Source organism: Aristolochia californica, unplaced genomic scaffold, assembly GCF_029961685.1.
Source record: "Aristolochia californica isolate CCGP_79_NKW_82.1479 unplaced genomic scaffold, dmAriCali1.0.hap1 SCAF_6, whole genome shotgun sequence".
NCBI classification, from domain to species: domain Eukaryota; kingdom Viridiplantae; phylum Streptophyta; class Magnoliopsida; order Piperales; family Aristolochiaceae; genus Aristolochia; species Aristolochia californica.
Genome location: NW_027182257.1, coordinates 3,130,310 through 3,152,221, shown reverse-complemented (window position 1 = coordinate 3,152,221; position 21,912 = coordinate 3,130,310). Strand labels below are relative to the sequence as shown.

General features: G+C 38.0%; 4 protein-coding genes across 6 annotated transcripts; 3 read left to right on the top strand and 1 right to left on the bottom strand.

Annotated features, from left to right (window-relative positions):
- Nucleotides 1-237: 237 nt before the first annotated feature.
- LOC137934432 (uncharacterized) lies at nt 238-9,590 on the top strand. Its single transcript, XM_068778758.1, has 2 exons — nt 238-691; nt 9,105-9,590. Exons 1-2 carry the CDS (start codon nt 476-478, stop codon nt 9,333-9,335), a joined length of 447 nt encoding a protein of 148 aa, XP_068634859.1. The 5' UTR covers nt 238-475; the 3' UTR covers nt 9,336-9,590.
- A 673-nt stretch (nt 9,591-10,263) lies between these two features.
- LOC137934396 (B3 domain-containing transcription factor FUS3-like) lies at nt 10,264-16,690 on the top strand. Of its 3 annotated transcripts, none has more exons than XM_068778691.1 (6): nt 10,264-10,990; nt 14,740-14,820; nt 14,891-15,051; nt 15,715-15,761; nt 15,869-15,945; nt 16,059-16,690. In XM_068778691.1, the coding sequence occupies exons 1-6, from the start codon at nt 10,709-10,711 to the stop codon at nt 16,494-16,496; spliced, it is 1,086 nt and encodes a 361-aa protein (XP_068634792.1). In that variant the 5' UTR covers nt 10,264-10,708; the 3' UTR covers nt 16,497-16,690. The 3 variants fall into 3 exon arrangements, with proteins under 3 accessions (XP_068634792.1, XP_068634790.1, XP_068634793.1); XM_068778689.1 differs by having other exon boundaries at nt 14,731-14,820; XM_068778692.1 differs by having other exon boundaries at nt 10,265-10,990; nt 14,731-14,820; nt 14,951-15,051.
- A 4-nt stretch (nt 16,691-16,694) lies between these two features.
- Nucleotides 16,695-17,647, bottom strand: LOC137934397 (late embryogenesis abundant protein 6-like). The gene is made up of 2 exons (XM_068778693.1): nt 17,422-17,647; nt 16,695-17,341 (listed from the first exon to the last, which is right to left on the bottom strand). The coding sequence occupies exons 1-2, from the start codon at nt 17,506-17,508 to the stop codon at nt 17,018-17,020; spliced, it is 411 nt and encodes a 136-aa protein (XP_068634794.1). The 5' UTR covers nt 17,509-17,647; the 3' UTR covers nt 16,695-17,017.
- Nucleotides 17,648-19,049: 1,402 nt separating this feature from the next.
- Nucleotides 19,050-20,023, top strand: LOC137934334 (heavy metal-associated isoprenylated plant protein 4). Its single transcript, XM_068778615.1, has 4 exons — nt 19,050-19,161; nt 19,257-19,432; nt 19,515-19,602; nt 19,686-20,023. Exons 1-4 carry the CDS (start codon nt 19,050-19,052, stop codon nt 20,015-20,017), a joined length of 708 nt encoding a protein of 235 aa, XP_068634716.1. The 3' UTR covers nt 20,018-20,023.
- Nucleotides 20,024-21,912: the final 1,889 nt, after the last annotated feature.

The window sequence follows — 21,912 nt, the reverse complement described above, 5'->3', positions numbered from 1 at the left end:
GGTAGATAGACGCATTATCTTAAGCACGGCGTAAGTCGCGTCTGACAAGCTGTGAAATAAATTACGTATTCACTCGTACGAAAAGCAAAATTTCCTACTCGGATGACGTGGGCAGATACATTGCTTCATTTTCGACGAATCACAAGCGATGCCATGCTGACTCGCGTGATGCGTCGTTGCTCACCTTACTTACACGCTTAGTGGATCTATCGCTTTTTAACTGGAAGAACTCTTCGCGAACGTCTGGACAGAGAGGATGCGTGTATTTATTTAATACCGAACGAGAGATCTCAGAGCAACGTTTCCGAATTCCGATCGGCCTTCATCTGCTTTTCTTGCTTAACTGTCAAGTCAGACGCTGTTCACACAATCCAAGACGCTCGGCAGCATCTGATCGAAGAATACCCAGTATCGGTTTTGCTCTTTCCCTGTGGTGTTTTCTTTCTATTTCTGCTGGGGACTTTGAAGAAGGCAGATGAAATTTCTGAGAAGGCTAGCGGGAATTCTTGGCTTGCTCAAAGATGAAAGCCACGAAGCCAACGAGGAAGATGATGAAGATCGTGAACATAAGGAAGAGGCTCGTCCTCGTGGCCCCACCAAAAGGTTCAGCGTTCAGGTACCCGTGCCTGTGGAAAAAACTCATCCGGGACCTCTTCTTGCTCCGTGCAGTTTCGGACAAGGCGGTGTTCAGGTTTTCATCTCTTTTTTGCTTGTTCTGGTTCAGGACCATTTGCCATTGTTAATAATAAGATATAATGGTTTTAGAATAATCCTAATGCTTAAGGAACACAGGTTGAAGCGGAAGTGTGCTTTGAAGTCTTGGGACAGATAATGCGTTAGTTCTTGGTGCTACTCACTGAATTAAATATCCAATTTTTTTTAAGAGGGTGAAAATTTTACTTTAAAGTTTACAAGCTCCATACAACGAGAGATTGGAGGGTCACCCTTCTCTAGCTATCGAGTCAGCTACACTAATAGCTGATCTCGGGACGTTACTCTATCTACATTATCCAACTTTACTCGTTAACTTCAGTTATTCTTCGTAAACTCTAGGATAAGGAACTCTGTGGGGAATAAGGTTTTAGATATCAGAAGGGCAGTATGCTTACATGAGAATTTAAGATTCTCCTTTTGGGATTCCTTAATTTCTAGCTTTTACGTTGATTGATCCCAAAAATTGAGTAAAAATTTCCTATGCACCACTTAGGTGTGCAAGTAAGGGTGTGATTGAGTGTCCTCTACATTGCAAATTTGCCTTCTTTAGGTTAATGGTTGCAACCTTGTAATGTTGACATTTCCCACAAACTTAGAAGATGGTGAACTTCGTGATGAAAAGTAATAATTCCCTTTCATTGCCTTTCAAGGGCGAATGTTGTTACTCAGGATCATTGTTTCCTCCTTTCATTCCCCTACGTTCCCGACAACTTATTGCATTGACACCTATATGGAGCAAGTCTGAAAGTCCATCCTTGATCTTTTATAAAGACTTTAAATGATAACCTCTAGTGATTGATAGCCTCATGCTTTTGTTGAAATTGGTTATTTAAATGCGTCTTTGTCAATCCGGTTAAAATGTTTTTAGGCATTTAATCCCTGCTCAATTGGAACTCAATTGTCCATGTTCTATGAGTTCTATTGATTTGTTTGATCTCATTAAAAAAATGGTTTGTTTGATCTCATTGGTGAAAACATTAACTATTCTGATCAATTGTTCTTGCCATTTTTTCTCATTCCTTGAGGTGTGGTATTCATCTGCCCAAGTTTTGGAGATGGTATTCTGTTGGTTTTAATTGACCTCTTTGGTCAAATGCAGTTGGACACTTGGTGGGGAAACTGGTGAAAAGTCTAGTCAGTAACCTCTATACCAGAAGGACCATTTTCTAAGACAGTAATTTGGTGCACTTTGAAAGCCACTGTAGAGGTTTTACCAGTTTGAACTGAAATACAGTTGTTAGAAAATGAGATTAGGGTGTTTTTGGTATTTTCACTTATGTGATAGCTGCTTCTGGTGGTCAGATAGCAGTATAGGAAGTTGATCCATAAGTCTCGTCTATGTTCTATTCATTTTATGCTTTTATATGTAGTGTATTATGTGTTCTTGTATTTTGGGGCATTCTATCCATTTCGTCCCTTCTTCAGTTAAGTAATATAAATTAGGTTAGGGTTCGAATTCTCCCCCTACCCTACTCATGTTGCTTTTCTTCTGTCCTTTTCTCATTTTTGTCTTTTTCTCTTCTGTCTTCTCTCTTGCATCTAAATCTCAAACTTTACGTGGTATCAGAGGGCTACATCTCAAGCTTGGGAAGTTCTTTTTGCAATCTCCTCTTCTCTTCTTTCAGGTTTCAATGTTTTTACAGGAAGATTCTTCGCAATTCATATACGGGTGGGATTAAGGTCTGATTTTTCCACATGTTTCTGCTATAACTATTTGGTTGATGGCTTCTTCTGCTGATTGATCAGTCTATTATTCTACTACTGCCCCTCTAGAGGGTTGTCTAATGCTTCTATACTGGAATACTGTCTACATCATCTATTCTGTGCCTACATCATCCCTGCATCAACCCTAATTTTGTGATGTTTTTGGAACTTTTGGTGGATCTGAGGATTTCTGGTGTGTTATTACAGATCTGTTACTATAGCTGACAGATTTGTCTTTCTATGACCTAATCTAAGGTGTGTGAAACCCACTAGATCTGTGCAAACAAGGTTTCTTCTTTGGAGTATTTTGTGTCTTATTCAAAGTATGCTAGCTTTGCTTGTGGATTGATTAGGCGCTGTTTGGAGATAAAATGGCTGAAGCTAGCAAGGTTGTGTAGCTCTGATTAACCTACTAAAAGTTCAGATGGTAGAAATTCTTATTCTATTCAAATTACTTTTATAACATTAAATGGACAGAATTTTGTGAATTGGTTTAGATGTGTGCTTATGTTTTTGAAGGCGAAGAGAAAGGTGGAATCTCTTAAGGATGATCCCCCCAGATCCCTGATTGAGGACTAGGAGGCTGAAGATTATCAGGTGATGACCTGGTTAGTTAATAGTATGGAACCAACATTCAGTGATCAGGTTAAGAGTAGTGGAACTTCTAAAGCAATATAGTATGCACTTTCATCTATTCTATCTCAAGAAAGAAATTTGTTAAAGGTGTATGAATTATATTTGAAGTATTTCAGCATGCAAAGGGGTAATCAATCAATTACTGACTATTTTACTGAAATGGGAGGTACTCTACAAGAAATTATTATTTTTCATCGATTTACTACTAATGCAGATGAATTTCATAAGGAAAAGAATAAGATTCAAGAGGTTCGGTTTCTTGATGGTCTCAAACCTGAGTATGAGGCCATTTGAGCCTAGTTGTTGTCGAATAATTATGTCTCCACCTTTGAGCAGGCCTTCAATTGTGTAACCTATGCTAAATCTGCAATGGCCACCAAAAGTGAAAAAAATATTAAAATAGTTGGAGCTACACCAAACTTAATTCTACCTCAAAAAAGTATGAAGCCTCTCGAGGTTGTGGAAAAGTTTCTTCCACTCGAGGATGTGATGTGGTGATAGAGGTGAAAGAAAATGCGTTCATTGTGGAAGAACCAATTATTTCTCCGGTAGGTGCTAAGAGAAGTTTGGAAAACCAGCCTGGGCTAGTTCTACTTCAACTGAAAGGAGACTATAACTTATGCTTATCCACAAGAAGAAATATAACAATTACTCCAACGATTGAGTCAATTGACTAGCACCATCTCCTCTGATTCCAAATATTTAGATTCCTCTATCGATGCGAGTGCCACCATGGCAAACAGAGGTATGCAAGCAATGAATGTATCTTATTCTCCTTCCTAGACCATTGACTCAGGAGCATCCACACATATGTCAGGTATGCCAACTTTATTTCAATCCATGTCTCCTTCTCAATCCTATCGAACTGTTATACTAGCAGATGGATCTACCTCCCCAATTCAGGGGGTGGGCATTGTTCATACTGCACTTCGTATGTCCTTGAGTCCCATTTTGTTTAATCCTAACTTTCCTATGAATCTTTTGTCTATTAGTAATATCACTAAATCTTTAAATTGTTCTATAACCTATTCTCCTACTTTTTTGTGTTTTCCAGGATTTGCAAACAAAGATGACGATTGGTTTTGGACATGAGAAGGGTGGGCTCTACTTCCTAGACGATGTGTTCATTCTAAAGGAAGTGACTTTTGCAACAAATAACTCCCCGTACCTGTGGCACCTGCCCTTGGGACATCTAATCACCAGCTAAGCTTCATCAATCATTTCTTTCTTTGCTGGTTTATATTTCCTTTGAGTCTGAATCATGTCATCTGGGAAAGCACCATAGAACTAGTTTTCCAACAAGTTCTAGCTATAGTGCTCTAGTATTTGAGTAGGTTCATTGTGATGTATGCGGCCCTTCTTAGATCCGTAGCTTGTTTAGTTTCTATTACTTTGTGTCTTTTATTGACAATTTCAACAAAATTACTTGGGTGTATCTCCTGAAGGAGAAATCAAAAGTCTTTGATGTATTTTTGATTTTTTTTGAAAATAAAAAATTAGTTCGGTACTTTGATTCATGCCTTTCGTATAAGTAATGGTCTTGAATTTATGAATCGTAAGTTTACTTCTTTTTGTGATCTTCATGACATTATTCATCAAATCTCCTACATGTATACCCTTCAGCAGAATGGGCTTGCAAAAAGGAAAAACATGCATTTATTTGAAGTTGCCCAAACATTGATGTTTCAAAGGCTTGTTCCTAAATCTTTTTGTGGTGATGCTGTTTTGACTTCTTGTTTCTTGATTAATCGACTGTCATCATCCGTCTTATAAGGATGTACTCACATAGAAGTGTTTATACAAAAAAAATTATATTCTCCCTTGTGTGTTTGGATCCACTTGTTTTGTTTATTTGTTTGGTCATTCTGCTAACAAACTATCTCCTCATGTCGTTGTGTGTTTTTTTGGGCTATTCACGTTATCAAAGGGTTATTAATGCTTTGATCCTAGTACTTGCAAAACATATGTTTCAACGGATGTGACATGTTTTAAAATGCTTCATATTTTGTGTTCTTTTGATCAATCTCCATATATGCCTAGTCCATTTGTGGATAGTGCATTACCGATAGTTGTTTTGGATGCTCTGGGTACAAGTATCTCACCATCATTAACAAAGCCTCTACAAATGTATAGATGATCGTGGACCTTCCTACCAGCATCAGAAGTTTCACCAGCACATGATACCCAAGTTTTTGAGCCCCCTCTCTGGACCAGCCATCATTCTCTTTGCCTGCAGACCTTGTTATCTCTGATTTGGATCTCTTGGTTTCTATTTGAAAAGCCAAAAGGTCATATACTTCTCATCTCATCTCTAAATATGTGTTTTTTTTATTCTTTGTCGCCTTCCTTCAAATCCTTTGCCATGTCCTTGTCTACATGTTTTATTCCTTGGTCGGTGAAGGATGCCCTAGTTTCACTAGAGTGGAAATGAGCTATGGATGAGGAGATTGATGCTTTGATCTCTAAGGGGACGAGAAATTTTTAAGACCTTCTTGCTGGAGCAACTGTTGTGGGATGTTGTTGGGTGTACAAAATAAAGTATAACAATGATGGAAGTATTGAATGACACAAAGTTAGGTTGGTTGCAAAGAGGTACACTCAAACAGTCGGAGTGGATATGTTTGAAACATCTTCTTTGGTTTCTCTGGTTGCCAGACTTACTTGTACTCGCATTTTGGTATATGTAGCTATAAACAAAGGGTGGCCTTTATTTCAATTTGATATAAAAAATACATTGTTTTATGATGATTTGAAGGAAGAGGTTAGTATGGACAACCTTTTGGGATGTTGCTCAGGGGAGACAGGGAAGGTGCGCATGTTGAAGAAAGCTATTTATGGCCTTAATCCAAGTCCTAGAGCACGGTTCAAGAAATTTAGCAAGGTGATTATTGGGTTTAGATTTTCTAAGAGCCATTTTGATCACTCTATGTTTGTGCTAAGGATACAGTCAAATGTTCTGGTTCAAGTTGTATATGTGGACGATATTGTATTATCTGGGAGGGACGATAAGGGGACTAAGGAAGTTAAAGAATATACAACGAGATATTTTCGGACAAAGGATTTGGGGTAGTTGAAATATATGCTTGGAATTGAAGTAGCCCAAAGTAGAAAAGAGATTGTCCTATCTCAGCGGAAGTATGTAGAGGACATGTTAAAGAAGTATGGATTATTGGGTGCTCGTCCTATAGAAACACTCATGAAAGTTAATCATATTCATCACGACAAAAGCCCTAAGGTTAGGGACAAAACAAAGAATAGAGGTCTGGTTTGGAAGTTAGTGTATGCTACATTTACAAGGTCTGACATTTCCTTTTCAATTGGCGTAGTCAGTTAGTTCATGGAATTTCCACAAAAAAATTCATTTAGAGGCTGTCTATAAAATTTTGAAGTATCTGAAAGGAGCTCCTGAAAAAGGATTGTGGTACACTTCACATGATAAAGTTGATTTTATGAAAAAATTTTATGCTGATTACGTTGGATCAAAATTAACTAGAAGGGTACAACTAGATATTGGTGTTATATGGGAGGTAATTTGTTAGTTGAAAGAATAAAAAATAGAGTGTGGTAGCTAGATGAAGTGCAAAAGCCGAGTCTAAAGTCATGACTCATATTGTGAGCGAACTTCTATGGGTAAAATAAGTTCTTATTGAGATGTGACTTCAAGTGAATGAGCCAATGATAATGAAATGTGACAATCAAACAACTATATTAATTGCAAATAATCCAGTATTCCATGAGAGAACGGAGCACATTGAAGTCGACTATCTTTTTATCTGAGTTTTTATTATGCTAGGGAAGATAGTTACACCTTTTTTTTTTATGAAAAGATAGTTACACCTTTTGTAAAACCTTTGAGCAATTGGGAGACATATTTACGAAACCTCTTTAGAAACGTGAACATTTGATATTATGTAACAAGCTGAAATTATTAGATAGTTATGCTCCAACTTGAGGGGCATGTTAGAAAATGAGACTAGGGGTATTTTTGGTATTTTCACTTATACGATGGTTCCTTCTAGTGGTTAGATTGCAGTATAGGAAACTTAGTCCATAAGTTTATTCTATTTTCTGTTCATTTTATAAGCCTTTACATGTAGTGTATTATGTGTTCTTGTATTCAGAGGCATTTTAGTCATTTGTCCATTTTTTACTTGAGTGATATAAATTAGTTTAGGGATCAAATGCTCTCCCTAACCAAGAGCAGGATCTCATATTGCTTTTCTTCCCTCCTTTTCTCCTTTCTTTATTTTTCTCTTCTCTCCTCTCTCTTGCATCTAAATCTCAAACTTTATAACAGTCTTCTTGCAGGGTTACAGACTTTTCCTTGTGGACATAAAGGTACAAAATAAGTATTTTACTTGCATAATGTCTCAGCATCAGATTGGATGGGGGTGTCACATGAGAGGAGTGTAAGTTAGAAATTTTGATGACACCCACTCACTACACCCCTTTCCCTGGTGAGATTTTTAATCTGGGGCCTCACCGTAACCTTCCCCCCATCCTTTTCTCGTACACGTGGCCATTGAGTCAAATGCCAATCCAAAAAAACTTCAGCTGTTAAAACTTATATGAGTGATGTGGAAATTATCAATTTCAAGGAAAAAAGGAGAAAAGCATAGAAAAGAAATCACTGGAAATCAAGCTGACACCTCTCTGACAAATAACCTCAAAGAATTTAAATTTTCATTCCGCAAATGTGGCTGCACTATGATGCTCTGATTTGTGGTTTTCAGATGTTTGGGGAAAGTGTTCATTGAACCCACTTATTTGGAGAACTTGTGACAAAGTGGCGAGGCGGGTCACTAATGTGCCATTTGACCTCTGTTTGCCTTTTCCATAATAAAGTGAAACCTTTTTTTGGGGACAATTTGAGATCAATCACTCCATGTCTTTGTCCAAAATTGGTTCAATACTAATCCTGAAATTTTGCATTTCAACACCAAATTTATCAATGTTGCTGATGACTAATATGCAGGGTTGTTATCATTTGTCAAGTGGACACTAAACCAATGAATTTCTTGATCTATAATATAACAAACTTTGAGACTCTTTTTCTGCACTGTCAACCTGAGTAGTTAGCATCAAGTACATCTAGACTCATCATAGGAAAAAATCTCAAATTTTTTTTTTCTTGTTTGTGTTTGTGCAGGTTTTAGGAGATGGAAAAATATCCATCCATGTTAAGGAATAGTCCCATATGGATTAGTGAGTAGAAAGATGTTGAATTTATTAGTGGGAAAAAAGGTTTCCTAAGTACGCTAGTCATATTGGGATGGGCTGTAGACCTAACTTAACATGGTATAAGAGTAGGTTCTCATATGTGGATCTCCACCCAAATTATCCACATGTAGAGCCACAAAAGAGGACCTAAACTTGTGGGGGAATGTTAAGGAATAGTTTCACATGGTCTAGTGAGTAGAAAAATGTTGAGTTTATTAGTCGAAAAAGAGGTTTCCTAAGTTGACTAGTCATTTTGGGATGGGCCTTGGACCCACTTCACAATCCCAATTCCCCTTGTCTCACAAAAAAGTTAAATAGAATAAGAAAATGACTTGCGTGTTGCTCTAATAAGAAATAATGGAAAAAAATAAACCAAGAAGTAATAAATGTAAGAAAATCAGTCGAAGAGAATTTATTTTTCAATAGGGAAATTTTCTAATGGGAAAAGTAGTTAACCTCACTTTTTTCTCTTCTTGTGATGGCACAAACATTTTAAATTAGCTTAGTCTTTTGTTAAATAGGAACTCTGTAACTTCTATTGATTTGTAAGTTAGGAGTCATAGCAAAATTTCTCTGTGCAAAGCTTGAGAATCATGGCAAAGAATGTTTAAAGAAAACAAAAAAAAGAGTAGGACAAGGAAGAAAAGAAAACAATCATCTATGAAGTGTGTTTTGGGTTTCAGCTCAGTAACCTGTATATGCTAACCATTGCTTGAGAACTGTTCTTTTTACAGCATATCTTTGATTTTTTGACTGTGAAGATGCTCAGCCTAATTATCTTCATCACTCAAAGCACATTTTTTCTGCATTTTTTTTTCTTGTTTGTTCAGGGCTTAAGGTGGCATGCAAAACGTCTTAGAATAGATGAAGATGGTGATGTTGCAGATGAGTTCCTTGATGAGGTCCATTCAGGTGTGCTGCAGTCAGATAATCAAAACCAACCTCCAAAGTTTGAAGTGAAATACAGCACAAGACCCGCGAAAGTAAGAAGCCAAGTAGTAGCAGCAGGCGGTAGTATTCATCAAAGTGTGGAATTCAAGGGCCAGTTGCAGTGGGTATGAATGGTCTTAAAAGGTCTCTCTTTTAAAGGTTTTGAATGATGAATATCAATGTGAAAAACTAGCCTTTTCTTTCTTTTGATACACTTGTTCATGTATATTTATCATCTACTGTGCTATGTGTGCATATACGTGAGAATTCAGTTCAAAAGTTCAAATCTATTATAAAGGGCAACTGCAGAAGAAGCGTTTGGATCGGATGCCTAAAGGGTAAACAACAATAGTGTTTATTCTTTTCGCAAACAATAACATTAGATGTTGAGGGAACAAAAAGGGTTGAACGATTGATTGTCTTTGATTCACGAGCTTGTGCTCGCGCTGATATGGCCATTCTTCACATTTTTTTTTATGTTCATAACCTAAAGTTTAAAGTTAGATATTCTTCCTTTATCAAGTATTTATGAGTATTAACTCATGAATCGAAGGGTTCAAGTTAATGTTGAATTGCCTAAAACCCGCTACGACTTTTGGTTAATTAGCAAGTAATCCCAGGTGATCTCAATTCTTAAATCTGAGCCTTTAATGATCAAGATCGTGTTCCCCACCTGAAGAGGCCCGCGCCCGCCGTTAATCTCAGATCCATCAGATCGATTCCGGCTCGGGGCTGGACACCACCGCGAACGCGCAATGCGACAAAAAGGAATTATTACTGTGTGTCCGAACTCTCAACGTCCTCTGCCCAATGGACGGCTTGGATTCCCCTTGAACCACGTAATTCGCTTAGATCCTCCAACGATACAAATCGACCACTTCGCAGAACGGCGATCCTAGGGCCCAGGCATCTGGAGGGAGGGGGACAGATCCGGCATTAAGAGGGAAGATGGTTAGCTTTTCGGTAAAGAGGGAGTATTACCGTCAAGCTTGGGGAATGGCAGGGAAGGAAGGGAAATGCAAAATTCAAAATTCAAAAAGCCGGGATTGGGAAGGCCCCTCTCACCCTCTTCCTCTGTCTTTCTAGAGAGCAAATCTCAGAACGAAACCCAAAACCCATTCATCTCGTAGCAGAATTTCAGAGCTTTTTCAACACCTGGACCGCCATTATCAGAATGATCCATCGCTTCTTCTCTCTCTACCACAAGGGCTTTCTCTCTCTTATTTTCTTTCTCTTATTTTCTCTCTCCACCTTCTTCCACCCATCGTTCGCCTCTTGGCACGAACTCCGGTCCGAAAATCAAAAAAATTTAGAAAAAATGGACACTACTTGCGTTAACTTCCTCCGAATCAGAGACCAAAATCACCAAATTCCTTCTAAAAATAGCAATTTTACGCTATTTCAAGCGCCCTTTATATTTACTGCACTACCATCTTCTTTCTGTTACCAGAGCTTTCTCTTTTGTATGATCCAAGGAGGAGGAGGCTGAGAGGGAGTGATAGAAATGGAGGCATTTAACCTACACTCACCTCCTCCTGCTTCTGAAACCCCTAAGTCCATCACGGAGGTTGCTACTGGGACCGTGATTATCGAGGTGGGTGGCGAGGAGACGAGCCGTGCCGACACGAGTCGCGAGCTCGTAACTGCTGATTTCCGTGACGCCGCCAGTGTGAGAGCAAGTAGGAAGAAGAGAATGGCCAGGCAGAGGCGATCGGTCGGCAGCGTTTTTCCGCTGCCTCCCCTCTTGCCCAAGCTCACCATCCACAGCCCCTCACCCGTTTCCCGTGTAAGGCTTCATTTATTTTCCCCGAGTTCATTTCTTTCCTCTTGGTTTTTTGCATGAGTTTCTAACTGGTTTAGTGCTTTATGATTTTGAGGATGCTATTTTGATCCTTATTTGCTGGGAGTGAAGTGTAGTACTGACATACGTTTATTTTTTCACATTTCTATTTTTAGAAGCATTGCTTATGTGCTTCAACCACCTTATTACTAATTCATCGACCTTGCGTTTGATGTCGAGTTCTACTGTACATATCACCTGCTTAAAAATTTCTTCTTATACCATTAAAAAAAAATCCCGTATAAGTTCAAGGAAGTTCTTTCCTTTAATTGGTATTTCTTTAGCTAAATTCTGTTTAATTTCTTTTTTGGTTTGAGATTTTTTGCCTTTTTTTGTGTGTGCTCTTCTTAACAATTGCTTCTTGGTATAGAAGGAAATTATGAGATAAAAAGGAAATGAGAAAGAAGAAAAATTGAGAGAGGCACAGGTCCAAAGGAATGTGGCAAAATTTTGAATCAGGACATTAAACTTGGAGCTCTATATGCTATATGGTCGGGTAAGGTGGTCGCAACTCGAGACCCTCTCCAGATCAGTAGCGCTTCAGGCCATTGAAAATGATCCATGCTTGGTCCATTATGTTATCGCTGCTTGCTGGTGACCACGTGATATTTGGGATAGATGAGAGTTGACATTCTGATAATTTGCTCCATTTAACAGAAAGAAGAAACAAAGTGATAAGTGCATGTAAATGTTTGTATAGAAAATAGGTTTTTAGCTTTAGTTGTTCTTAGAACATCAAGTGCTGGATCCTGTTGGCAAAGACATTAATTTGGTTTTCTTCTATAACTTGATACCTCCTAGGAAATAAATAATGAAGCCTGTCAAAAAATGGTTACTTGATAATATTAATAACAATTATTTAATATTTTTGTTAACATCCTGATGAAACTCTGTCTCTCTGGTTCACTGCCTGTGTTGAATTCAATTAGTAGGTCTACGTTGTATTTACCATTGTCCTTCCTGTCTTGGTTATTGTGCTGGTCTCTTGATCCAAGATATACTTACGAGGTAATTTAACTTTGGTTATGAGATTTAGTTATATTTTTTAAGTAAAATACAGGAAGTTGATTGAATTGAATCTGCTTTGTCTCTTTTTTAGATTTGGAGTGAACTATCTTTTATGAGGATGGTCTTTTAGTTTGAGTGTTGGATATTTCTTACTTACTTTATATGTATGTGGCAGTTGAAGCTCGCCACCTGTATGTTTATAATAAATCCTTTAACATGTTTTACACATTTTCTTGACAATTGTTGGAATTTTCATATATATGTTTATAATAAATATAAACATATTTTATATTCTATGAAATGTTTGACATTCAAAATATTTCTGATTTATAGAAAGGATTTAGCTGTTAGGATAGCTGTAGGTTCTGAATTCAATCTCATGCTTTGGATATTTTCTTCTTTTGGCATATGAGTATTTTGTTAATAAAAACCAATAAAGATATGTATAATCATCTGGTTAAGCATCCAGAAATTTATGTTTTGTTCCAGTAGATGCCTGTCACCTCACTCATGTATCGGCATAGGAGTGTTGCACAAGTGTTTTATGCCTCAGCTGCATGAAGGGATGGCTGAATGAGCTTTTTGAATCCAGCACTTTTGAATATAGAAATTGCTTGTTGAGTATTTTCCCTATCAAGTCAATGTTTATGGTTCACTTTGCTATCAATAACCTAATTTAATTTCTGAGTTAAAAATATTAAAAGTTATGAATCCATGTATAGTTTGGTGTGTCCATTTGTCTGTGAAAGAGTAGGCTTACATGTGTCTTTAGCCAAATTGTTGTTGGCAAGACTCTTTGTTTTGTTGTAAGTGACTCATACATGTAGATAATATGTTGTTTAAGTTCTTTGTCATTACTAAACGATAAAATGTCCTTTTAAAGGTTTATATGTTGTTCTTTTTTCCTCCAAACTGAGAAATAACTAATCTGTTGAGTTGTGTTTTAATTGCAAGCATTTTTTTTTTCATTTGTCTTTAGGGACTGATTTTAAAATATTATGACTAACTGGATTGCTTTCATTGTTTCATTCCCGAGGGCAGAACAGACTCAGTGCTGTCCATGTTTCCTTAAAAATGACCGAAACACTATTCAAGGAAAAAAGATAGATACCTACTTGTATTGTTGTATGTTGAATCTGCAAGCATTGATTTGCGTGCAATTATCATTAGTATTTGAAATCTTAAAAGTAATGCATTGGTTGAGAAGCACTATATTTTCTTCATTTCTTTTTGTGGGCAATGATCTATTTTTGCCGTCAATAAGATCTCATTATCAGTAACTTTAAAAAAAGCAAAGACGTTCCCATTAATTATTGATTGTATAACTAGTAGCAAAGTGCACAAAAGTGCTCAATTTATACCAATAAAGTTTGCAGGTAATACCAGTGTTATCAGATCCAGACTGGAGTGGCTAGTTGAGTCTGATACCTGAGAAACCTGGTAACCAGTCAAACCCCTCTTGACCAATCTAAGTGCAACTGATTACTTGGTGACTTAGCCTGCTCAGGTGAAGTTGGGCTGCACAGGGGACACCTCTGAGTGCCTCTAGCAGGGGAGGGGGCTTTTCCACCTTGCACTTTCTGCCCTGCTCTCCCATTGCTGGCATATGAACAGGGAAGGGCTGGGGCTGTTCCCTTCCCCTTTTAGTTTGTTGGTGAGGGCGGCACCCACAACTTCCCTTTTGTTGTGTGGAAGTTTCACAAGGCGGAAGGGAGGCTGGGGGTGCCTACCTCGCTATGAAGCAGGAGGAAGCCCATTGGATTTCTTTCTGGGCAGAGGCCACTCCCTTGCCTTGTGAAAGAATGTGGGTCTGTAACAGTAAGATCAAGGTGAAGGAAAGCTTGCTCTCCATGATTTTTCAAGAAGTTGTTGATGTGAGCAATGGGCTAGCCGGTGGTCAAACCTGGTTGAGCTAGTCACATTCGTGGGTTGGGCTGTATATCATTTGGGTAATTATCATCATATTCTTTGTTTCTATATTGATACAGCTGATCCGAAAATTACAACATACCCCTGATTCAAATAGAAATACTTCTCAGTTATCACACATTGATTAATCTTTTGCATTCTTACCACTAATTAGTTTTGAAAATTTAAATATTGATCAAGCTCAGTTGCTTTACCTAGCCGGCCAAATACTAAGCTTGCTTGAGGCATCATACTGAATTTTGAATTAGATAAATACTATTTCTGAAAAAAGTATATGAAAGGTCACGAGTGTGGAATTTGGCTGCCTCCATTGAATCTCTATGTAGTCATCACACTTAACAATTATCAGTGGATTTTAGTGTATTTTAACACCAGTGCCTGGGCTGACATAGTGTGCTGATACACCTAGTTTAATCATGTGATGGTGTGAAGAAAGAAACAAGTTGAAATGATTGACGAACCTTGCTATGGATATAAAAATCTATCTACACTAAACCAATTAAAATTTATTGTCATTAATTAATTTATTTTTACTATACTGCCACATATTTTAACTTTTTCTCTTCCTATTCTGTACTGGTCCTCTTTTTGGTAATATCATTCAAACTGATAATTATGGATATACATCTTGAAATTGCAAATGTAGTCAATCTTACAAGTTTGCTGACGTATGTACAGTCCTCTCTCTCTCTCTTTCTTTCTCTCTCTCCCCCTTTTGAGCTATATTATGATGTGAGCTTTCTTGTCAGCTAATGCAGGATAGACATTTGAGATTCCTCCTGCAGAAAGAACTACAAAACAGTGATGTGAGTTCCCTTGGGCGAATGGTTCTTCCTAAGGTTAGTGTTTATTAAACTATTACATGTATGAATGCCTTTTGTTTATTCTAACCTTTGGGGCCTTCTTTAGATTTCTAGTTGTTCTTACTGCATTTACATAAGATTGATGGAAGATGAGATTGGGTTTCAGAAGGAGGCTGAAGCCCATCTGCCTATTCTTAATGTGAGGGATGGTATAATGATAACCATGGAAGACATGGAAACTGCACAGGCATGGAATTTCAAGTACAGGTCTGAATTTATGTTCTCGTTAACTTTTTGCCTATCATACTTCATTGTCTTTAAAGCTTCTGAACATTTTTCTTATGTTACACTGTTTTCAAACTGTTGGATACAATTGGAATGGTCCCATGTCATATGACGCTAAAGGAGTATCTTCCATACATTCACTAGCAAAAGCTGGAGAAGAAAAACATTTGTACACTAGCTATTTCATGCTACTTGTGCCTGTTTTTGCAACAGTACTTTCTTTCTTTCATGATTTCTCGTAGCTTCAGAATGTAAAGAGATGGTGAGACTCCTTCTCTTTTCCTCCCTTATGCTAGTTCTCTCCTACCAATTAACAACCAACTATCCAATGTTTGGACCTATGAGTTTGTCATCATTTTCTAGTTTGGCAGCAGAAACAACTTTTTGGCATGTTTCCTGTCTACAACAAACCATGTATTCTTGCACCAAAATTTCCATTTGGAAAAAGAATTTAGAGTTTCACATGCCACTCGGTCCTTTGAATTAAATGGTGGTCTCCTGAAGCCTGTGTGGGGTTGAATGTTGATGACTTTGGTCCTGGCACGTATAGTCTCTTAAATAAGAGAAGAATAGCAAACTCAAACCTGGCTGTTAAATTGGATTTATATTTTTATGCATACCGATTGATATTTTTGTCTTGTAAAGGTATTGGCCAAATAACAAGAGTCGAATGTACATTCTTGAGCATATAGGTGAGGGCATTTGTCTCTCCCATTTACTTTTTAATTCACATTCTGCCTTTTGTTTAAGTACCAGTAAACCATGCAGATTATCTTGCTCTATTTTAATTTTATCTCAGGCGAGTTCATCAAAACTAATGGTTTACGATGTGGTGATGTCATATTGATATTTAAGGATGACCATACACAAAAATATGTAAGCCTCTGTTTAACATCATTTGCCCTGGTTTCCATCTTTGTAACAAACAGCTGCTTGGATCAGATTTCTATTTTTTTTTTTTTTTTCATTCTTTACAAATTGATGAGCAGCTAATTCAAGCAAAGAAGATCATAAATTGCATGCCCTGTAGTATATTTCCACCAAGGAAGAGCCTCTCAGGAAAAATGACAGACCGGGCACATTCCACAAATAAGACAAGCTCCTCATGGAAGATGAAAGATCATCTGAATCCCTCCATTAAAGAGAGCAACATATCAAAGACCACAGAAGTAACAACTGCAGCTCCCTCTGTCATTGATGCTTTTTGTGTACCAGCAATGCCCGATGCAGAGGCCAATCAATTGACCTACCTTCATGCAACTCTTCCTATGATGGATAATATTACCTTTACTGGCATTCTTGATGATGCCTTTGCAGCTCATACACCTTTTGATTTCTCAAGTAGCACAAATGGGAGCTCTCCATGGCTTGAAAGAAGTCCATGTGTAGGGTCTGATGATAATTTGTCTTTTGATGACTTCTTATAGAAGCCACTTTGCTTCAGTGGGTGTGTAAAGAGCATGACACTATGTTTGGTGCTTTATGTGGTGGAGTTGTTCTAATGGAGAGTTATAGTCTCTGTTGAAGACTGGTTTTTGGTCTTTGGTCTTGTTTATAATTGCAAAGTTGAAACTGGTGTTATGAATTGAGGAAAATAAGGCCTCTGACAAATTTGTGAGTAGCTATTACTTGAGGTATAATGATTTAGCTGCATCGTTGGTGAAACTGTGTAATGAATTTGAAGCTGGAAGGTCTCAAATTATGGCCATCCAAGGGTTCAAACTGCATTGGTTTGCAGGGAGTGTTAATTTCCCTTTTCTTGAGAACAGGATACAGTCCGGTTCCTTTGGACCTTCCGATCCGGAATTTGGATAGAGAAAAAACATGTTCGTCATTTGAAAACTCAAAAAGGTCCGATTCTGCCAATAATGGATGATGAATCGGACCTTTTTGAGACAGCAAATCGACTACCAAAATTTCCCAAGTCCCTCGGAGCTTTCCCATTGATCTATAGGTACTTGCTGCCACCACTGGGATATCCACCCATCGGATTAGTGGGTTCCTTCGCTGTCATCGACGAAGGCGCCGCCTTTGCTGCTACTACAGGAATCGTGCTGCCCAGGGTATGGCCGCCGTGGTGGTCGTGGGTTGAAACATACATATTGCTCCCGCCTGTGGCAGCCATTCGGCGGGCGTGCTGGGCATTCGCTCTCTCCATTCTATGTCGAGCTTTGGCCTCGTGCAGTTTTCTCTTCGCTTCTGCTTCTTTCGCTTTCCTCACCTCGTGGGCTACCACCTTCTCCCCCTCCGTCTTCGCCGCAGCTATCGCTGCCTGTCACGCAAACAAACAAACCCGATAAGCAGACACAAGGGGTTTCATCAGTACTTGTGATGCGTCTATTACAGTATTACCTTCTCCTCCGCTTTGGCCTTGTAAATTTTCATGTGTTCTTTGGCTGAACTGGCCAAGTTTTTCGCTTTCTCCTTCATCACCTGCATTTTTAGCTCTTTCTTTTTATTCGAGTAAATCGGAATCAAACACAGAAATTGATCTCTTCGGCAAGGAATCCGCAAAACACCTGCGAAGGACCTCGTAAGTCTTTGTCGTGTTCATACTAACAATGGCGGCGGAGCGCGCCTTGTCTTCTCTTTGACACGTTATCGATCGACTCATCTTCTTCTTCGGAGTTTCTCTGTAAAATAGGGTTAGAGATCACCGCGCTTTGGTCACGTTATAATGCTGACATGTCATCACTTACGTGTCGATTTTTCTGATAGGCTGTTTACCTCGCTGCCACGTGTAATTGAAGAATCCAGATTTCATTCCACGTCTCCTTTTCACGGGAAATTAAAAATATACAAAAATATATATATAAAAATTTCATTTTAATAGATGTAAAATAATAGTTTACAATCAAATATAATTTTTATTTATTTATTTATGGAAATAATTTAATTATATTAAACATATTTATTAAAATTGGGAAAAATTGGAAAATGGCTTTTTTAGATATTTTAATTATTTAAGAAAAATCTGAGATATCTCAGGTCTCAGGAGGGTGAGAAATCAAACTATCACAGATTGAGATATCAAATTGCTTCTCTTCCCCTCTGGTTCTTGCTTTGGGATGGAGGGTGGAAGCTCCTCCCTTCCATCCTCCATTTTTTTTTTTGTCACAAAGAGCAAAGGTCGAAGCTCCTATTCCTGTCTGAATTGGAAACGAAGACGAAGGCAAAAGCCCCTACCAACTGCAAGAGAAAAATGAACACGGTTGGTGGTCGATTGTGTCCAAATCTTTGATTCATTTCCGCAAGAAAACCAGAAATCAGGTTACTGATCTCATATGGAAAAATGGAGATTGGCCTCTTCTTCATTTTTCAGATACATGTTTTCAGCTTGTTTCCACAGTTTAAGACGGATTTCAAACAGAAAAACTGAAACTATAATGGATTGCAGGATCCAGCTAAAAACTTCATTTAGCCATTTTTTTTCCGTTTAAAAGAGGGTCGAAGAGAAGAACTCAAACCTTTTTTATGATCCATAAAATACGTTTCTCTGTTCACTGATTTGATCTACCTTCCCCACGTCCTCCTCTTCGTATTCTTTAATTTCATTTGGATTTCTTTCCCTCCCATTTAACAGAAAAAATGGAGGCTCAAATCTGCTGTATAATCCCCCTCTGATTTCCCTCACCATGCAAGCTGCAGCTTCTGTGGCATTTGCTGTTCTTCAATGGAAGACGGTAATCCATTTCCGTGTATTTGTAAACCATTTTAATTACCTGGTTGTCTCTCCATGGAGAAGCTTTCGTGTTTCACCCTCTCAAGACAGTAGACATTTTGGCGTTGCTTATACTTTTCTCCAAGAAACCCAGAACCGTTGAGCTAACCTCAAGCAGGTTCTACCCACTGCGAAAAGGGTTCATATTTGTTGCCATTTATGGCTCCATTTGTTACTTCTGTGAGCATTTTCAAGGAATTTAACATTTCAGGTTCTTTAATAATATATCTTTTTTGGGGGGAATCTGGAAGAATTAGCCATGGATTGTGGAGCAGACAGGGATGAGGTGATCAATATTGCCATTTACAGAGTCAATCTGCACTGCAGGCATTGTGCATATGAGATCGAAATGCATCTCAGAAGAACCCAAGGTGATCCATTAATTATCTGCCCATATTTTCATCCTTTTCTTCTTCTCCAGTACTACTAAGCTGCACGTTTAACAAATCAAAATCTCCATTAGCAGGAGTGCAGAAAGTTGAGGTTGATATCGAGAGCGGAAAAGTTTCAGTAAGGGGAAAGCTTGACTCGATGAAAGTTCATGAACTGATAGAGAAAACCACCAACACAAAGGTTGAGCTGATATCACTTCTCTCCAGCAAACATGGCAACAGAGAAATCATAAAGAAAGAGACCGAAGAAGTAAGCCGCTTTCTCTAAACCTGAAATTTCTTAATATGAATCACTTTCAGATTATTGCTTCCTTTTCTTCAAGTGGGTGCAGCTTGCAGTGAGTACGACAGTAATCAAAGTCCCTATGCACTGTAAGAAATGCGAATATGATGTGAAGAGGAGGCTCCTTAAACTCAAAGGTAACTCTCCCACAACGAATCGTTCAGCCAACTCTGGCCCAGTTTCATATGATCCTCGGATTCTGAATATGCGATCAACTCAGGTGTGCACAGCGTTCGGATAGATTCGAAGAGACAGACTTGCACTGTTGACAGCACCGCTGAAGGACACCAACTGAGGGAGTATTTCTGGAAGAAGATGCATAAACATGTAGAGGTGGTGTCACAGACTAGACAAGTGAGGAAGGAGAAGGAAGAATACGTGAACGAGGTTGGAATTAAGCAGAACGTGGTGACATTTTGCAGAGTCGAGGGGAAGGAGCAGAGAGAGGAACTGAAATGTGATGGGTTGGCTACTGTTCCTTGTTTCGTCCACCATGCTTATGCTCCTCAGCTGTTCAGTGACGAAAATCCGAATGCTTGTCGTGTTATGTAATCGGATTCTGACGTATAAAAACTGTTTTATTTGGTTGTGATGGATACAAAAATTTGCTGGAAGCAGATTACAGGAACTTAACGAATCATGTAGATGTTTCTTTTGTAAAATGTTTCTTTCCAAGCAATCAATCAGTGCCTCTTATTTGCACTGTAAATTAAGATTTCGAGAAACAACAATTTCTTTCTGGGTTTGTTTTATACAACATTCGTCGGTTCGCAGGCGATCTTTGGGATATACAATGGATTCATAGGAACAATGAGAATCATTTTGTTTCATAGATTTTTATTTTTTCTATTTTAGAAAATTTCAGAACGGTAACAAGCAACATGTTCTCTTGTTACCAGTTTGCAGCTTCATTCAAGACTTTTGCCATCAAGGATCTTCCCAGGCTAGCTAATCTAATGGGTCTCTGAACTTTCAGATTTCAATTCAGCCCTCCATGGCTGAACTTCAATGGCGTCTAATGGAGAAGGAATGGAAGGGAACGAGAACAGGGCGTCGTAGCTGATCTTTGCTCTTGAACGCTTGAACTGATTATGCAATTGAGATCATAATTAAGCAAAGAAATTGAATTGCTGAAGCTGAGTTTTTCACATTACTGGTGGGTATGTAATCGAGAAGGTCTACTTTTTCTCAGGAAAACCAGTTTTACTCGAATGGGTCTCAAAACTTTCAGATTTCAATTCAATCCTCCATTAAATTAGCTATGGAGATTAAAGTTCTAAATTTTGTCTCTATTTGATTCTACTTCTTTCGGTTGGTCGAAAGTGATAACTGAAGAACAATTAAGGTTTAAACTATCATAGTTTTGCCTTTACTAGCAAAAACATGACAGACTTCTTTTTGAAATGAGAGTAGTATACAAGTAGAAAAAACAATTTTTCATAAACTTGTATAGTCATCTAGGGTTAAAGAAAATCATGAAATTGGAGTATCAATGTATCTGGTTTCTAACAACTGTTATTATGTCTCATGTTCTGAAAGAAAGCTTCATACCTGAGTATTCAATTATGGTAACCTTTTTGCAAATTTATTGAGAAAGTGGCTGAGTTGGGGGATCTGCACGTCCCCCAGCCTCTATTTATAATCAGGGTTGAGTATAATTTATAATATTACCTTTACTTTAAGTAAAAACCCTAGTTCCCTATATATTTTATTCTAAGTGTCCTCTTTACATGAAATTTGGTCCATAGACGTAGTTTGATTTGTAGAACAAAATTACATAAAAATATAAATAACGACAAGGAAAAATAACCAAAATGTTCATATTTTTGTTTTCCAACTCTCCCCTTCAAACTGGAGAGTATATGTCGAACAATCCCAACTTGTCGCAAAAGTTCAGCAATTCACATTTTCCCAATGCTTTAGTTAGGATATCGCCGAGTTGATCACTAGACTGAACATATGTAGTAGTTACATCTTTCCTCATTACTGCATCTCGGATGAAATAACAATCTACCTCTATATGCTTTGTTCTTTCATGAAAGACTAGATTGTTTGCAATGAAGATTGCAGCCTGGTTATCATAATACATAGTCAAAGGATCTTTCTGATCGAGGCCAAATTCCCGGACAACAGATTTTATCCACATTAGCTCATTGATAGTGTGGGTCATTGTTTTATATTCAACTTCTACATTGGACTGAACAACAACACTTTACTTTTTTACTTTACTAGCTACCTAGATTTTCTACAAAAAATACACAGTATTCAGTGGTTGATTTTCTGTCAAGCTTGGAGCCTGCATAGTCAGCATCAGGGAAAACCTCAATCCTCAAGTGATTATTAGGTTTGAAAATGAGACATTTTTCCCGATGTTCATTGTAGATATCTCAAGATTCTTTGTGTAGCCTCTAGGTGAATCTTGCATGGATACTCTATGAACTGACTCA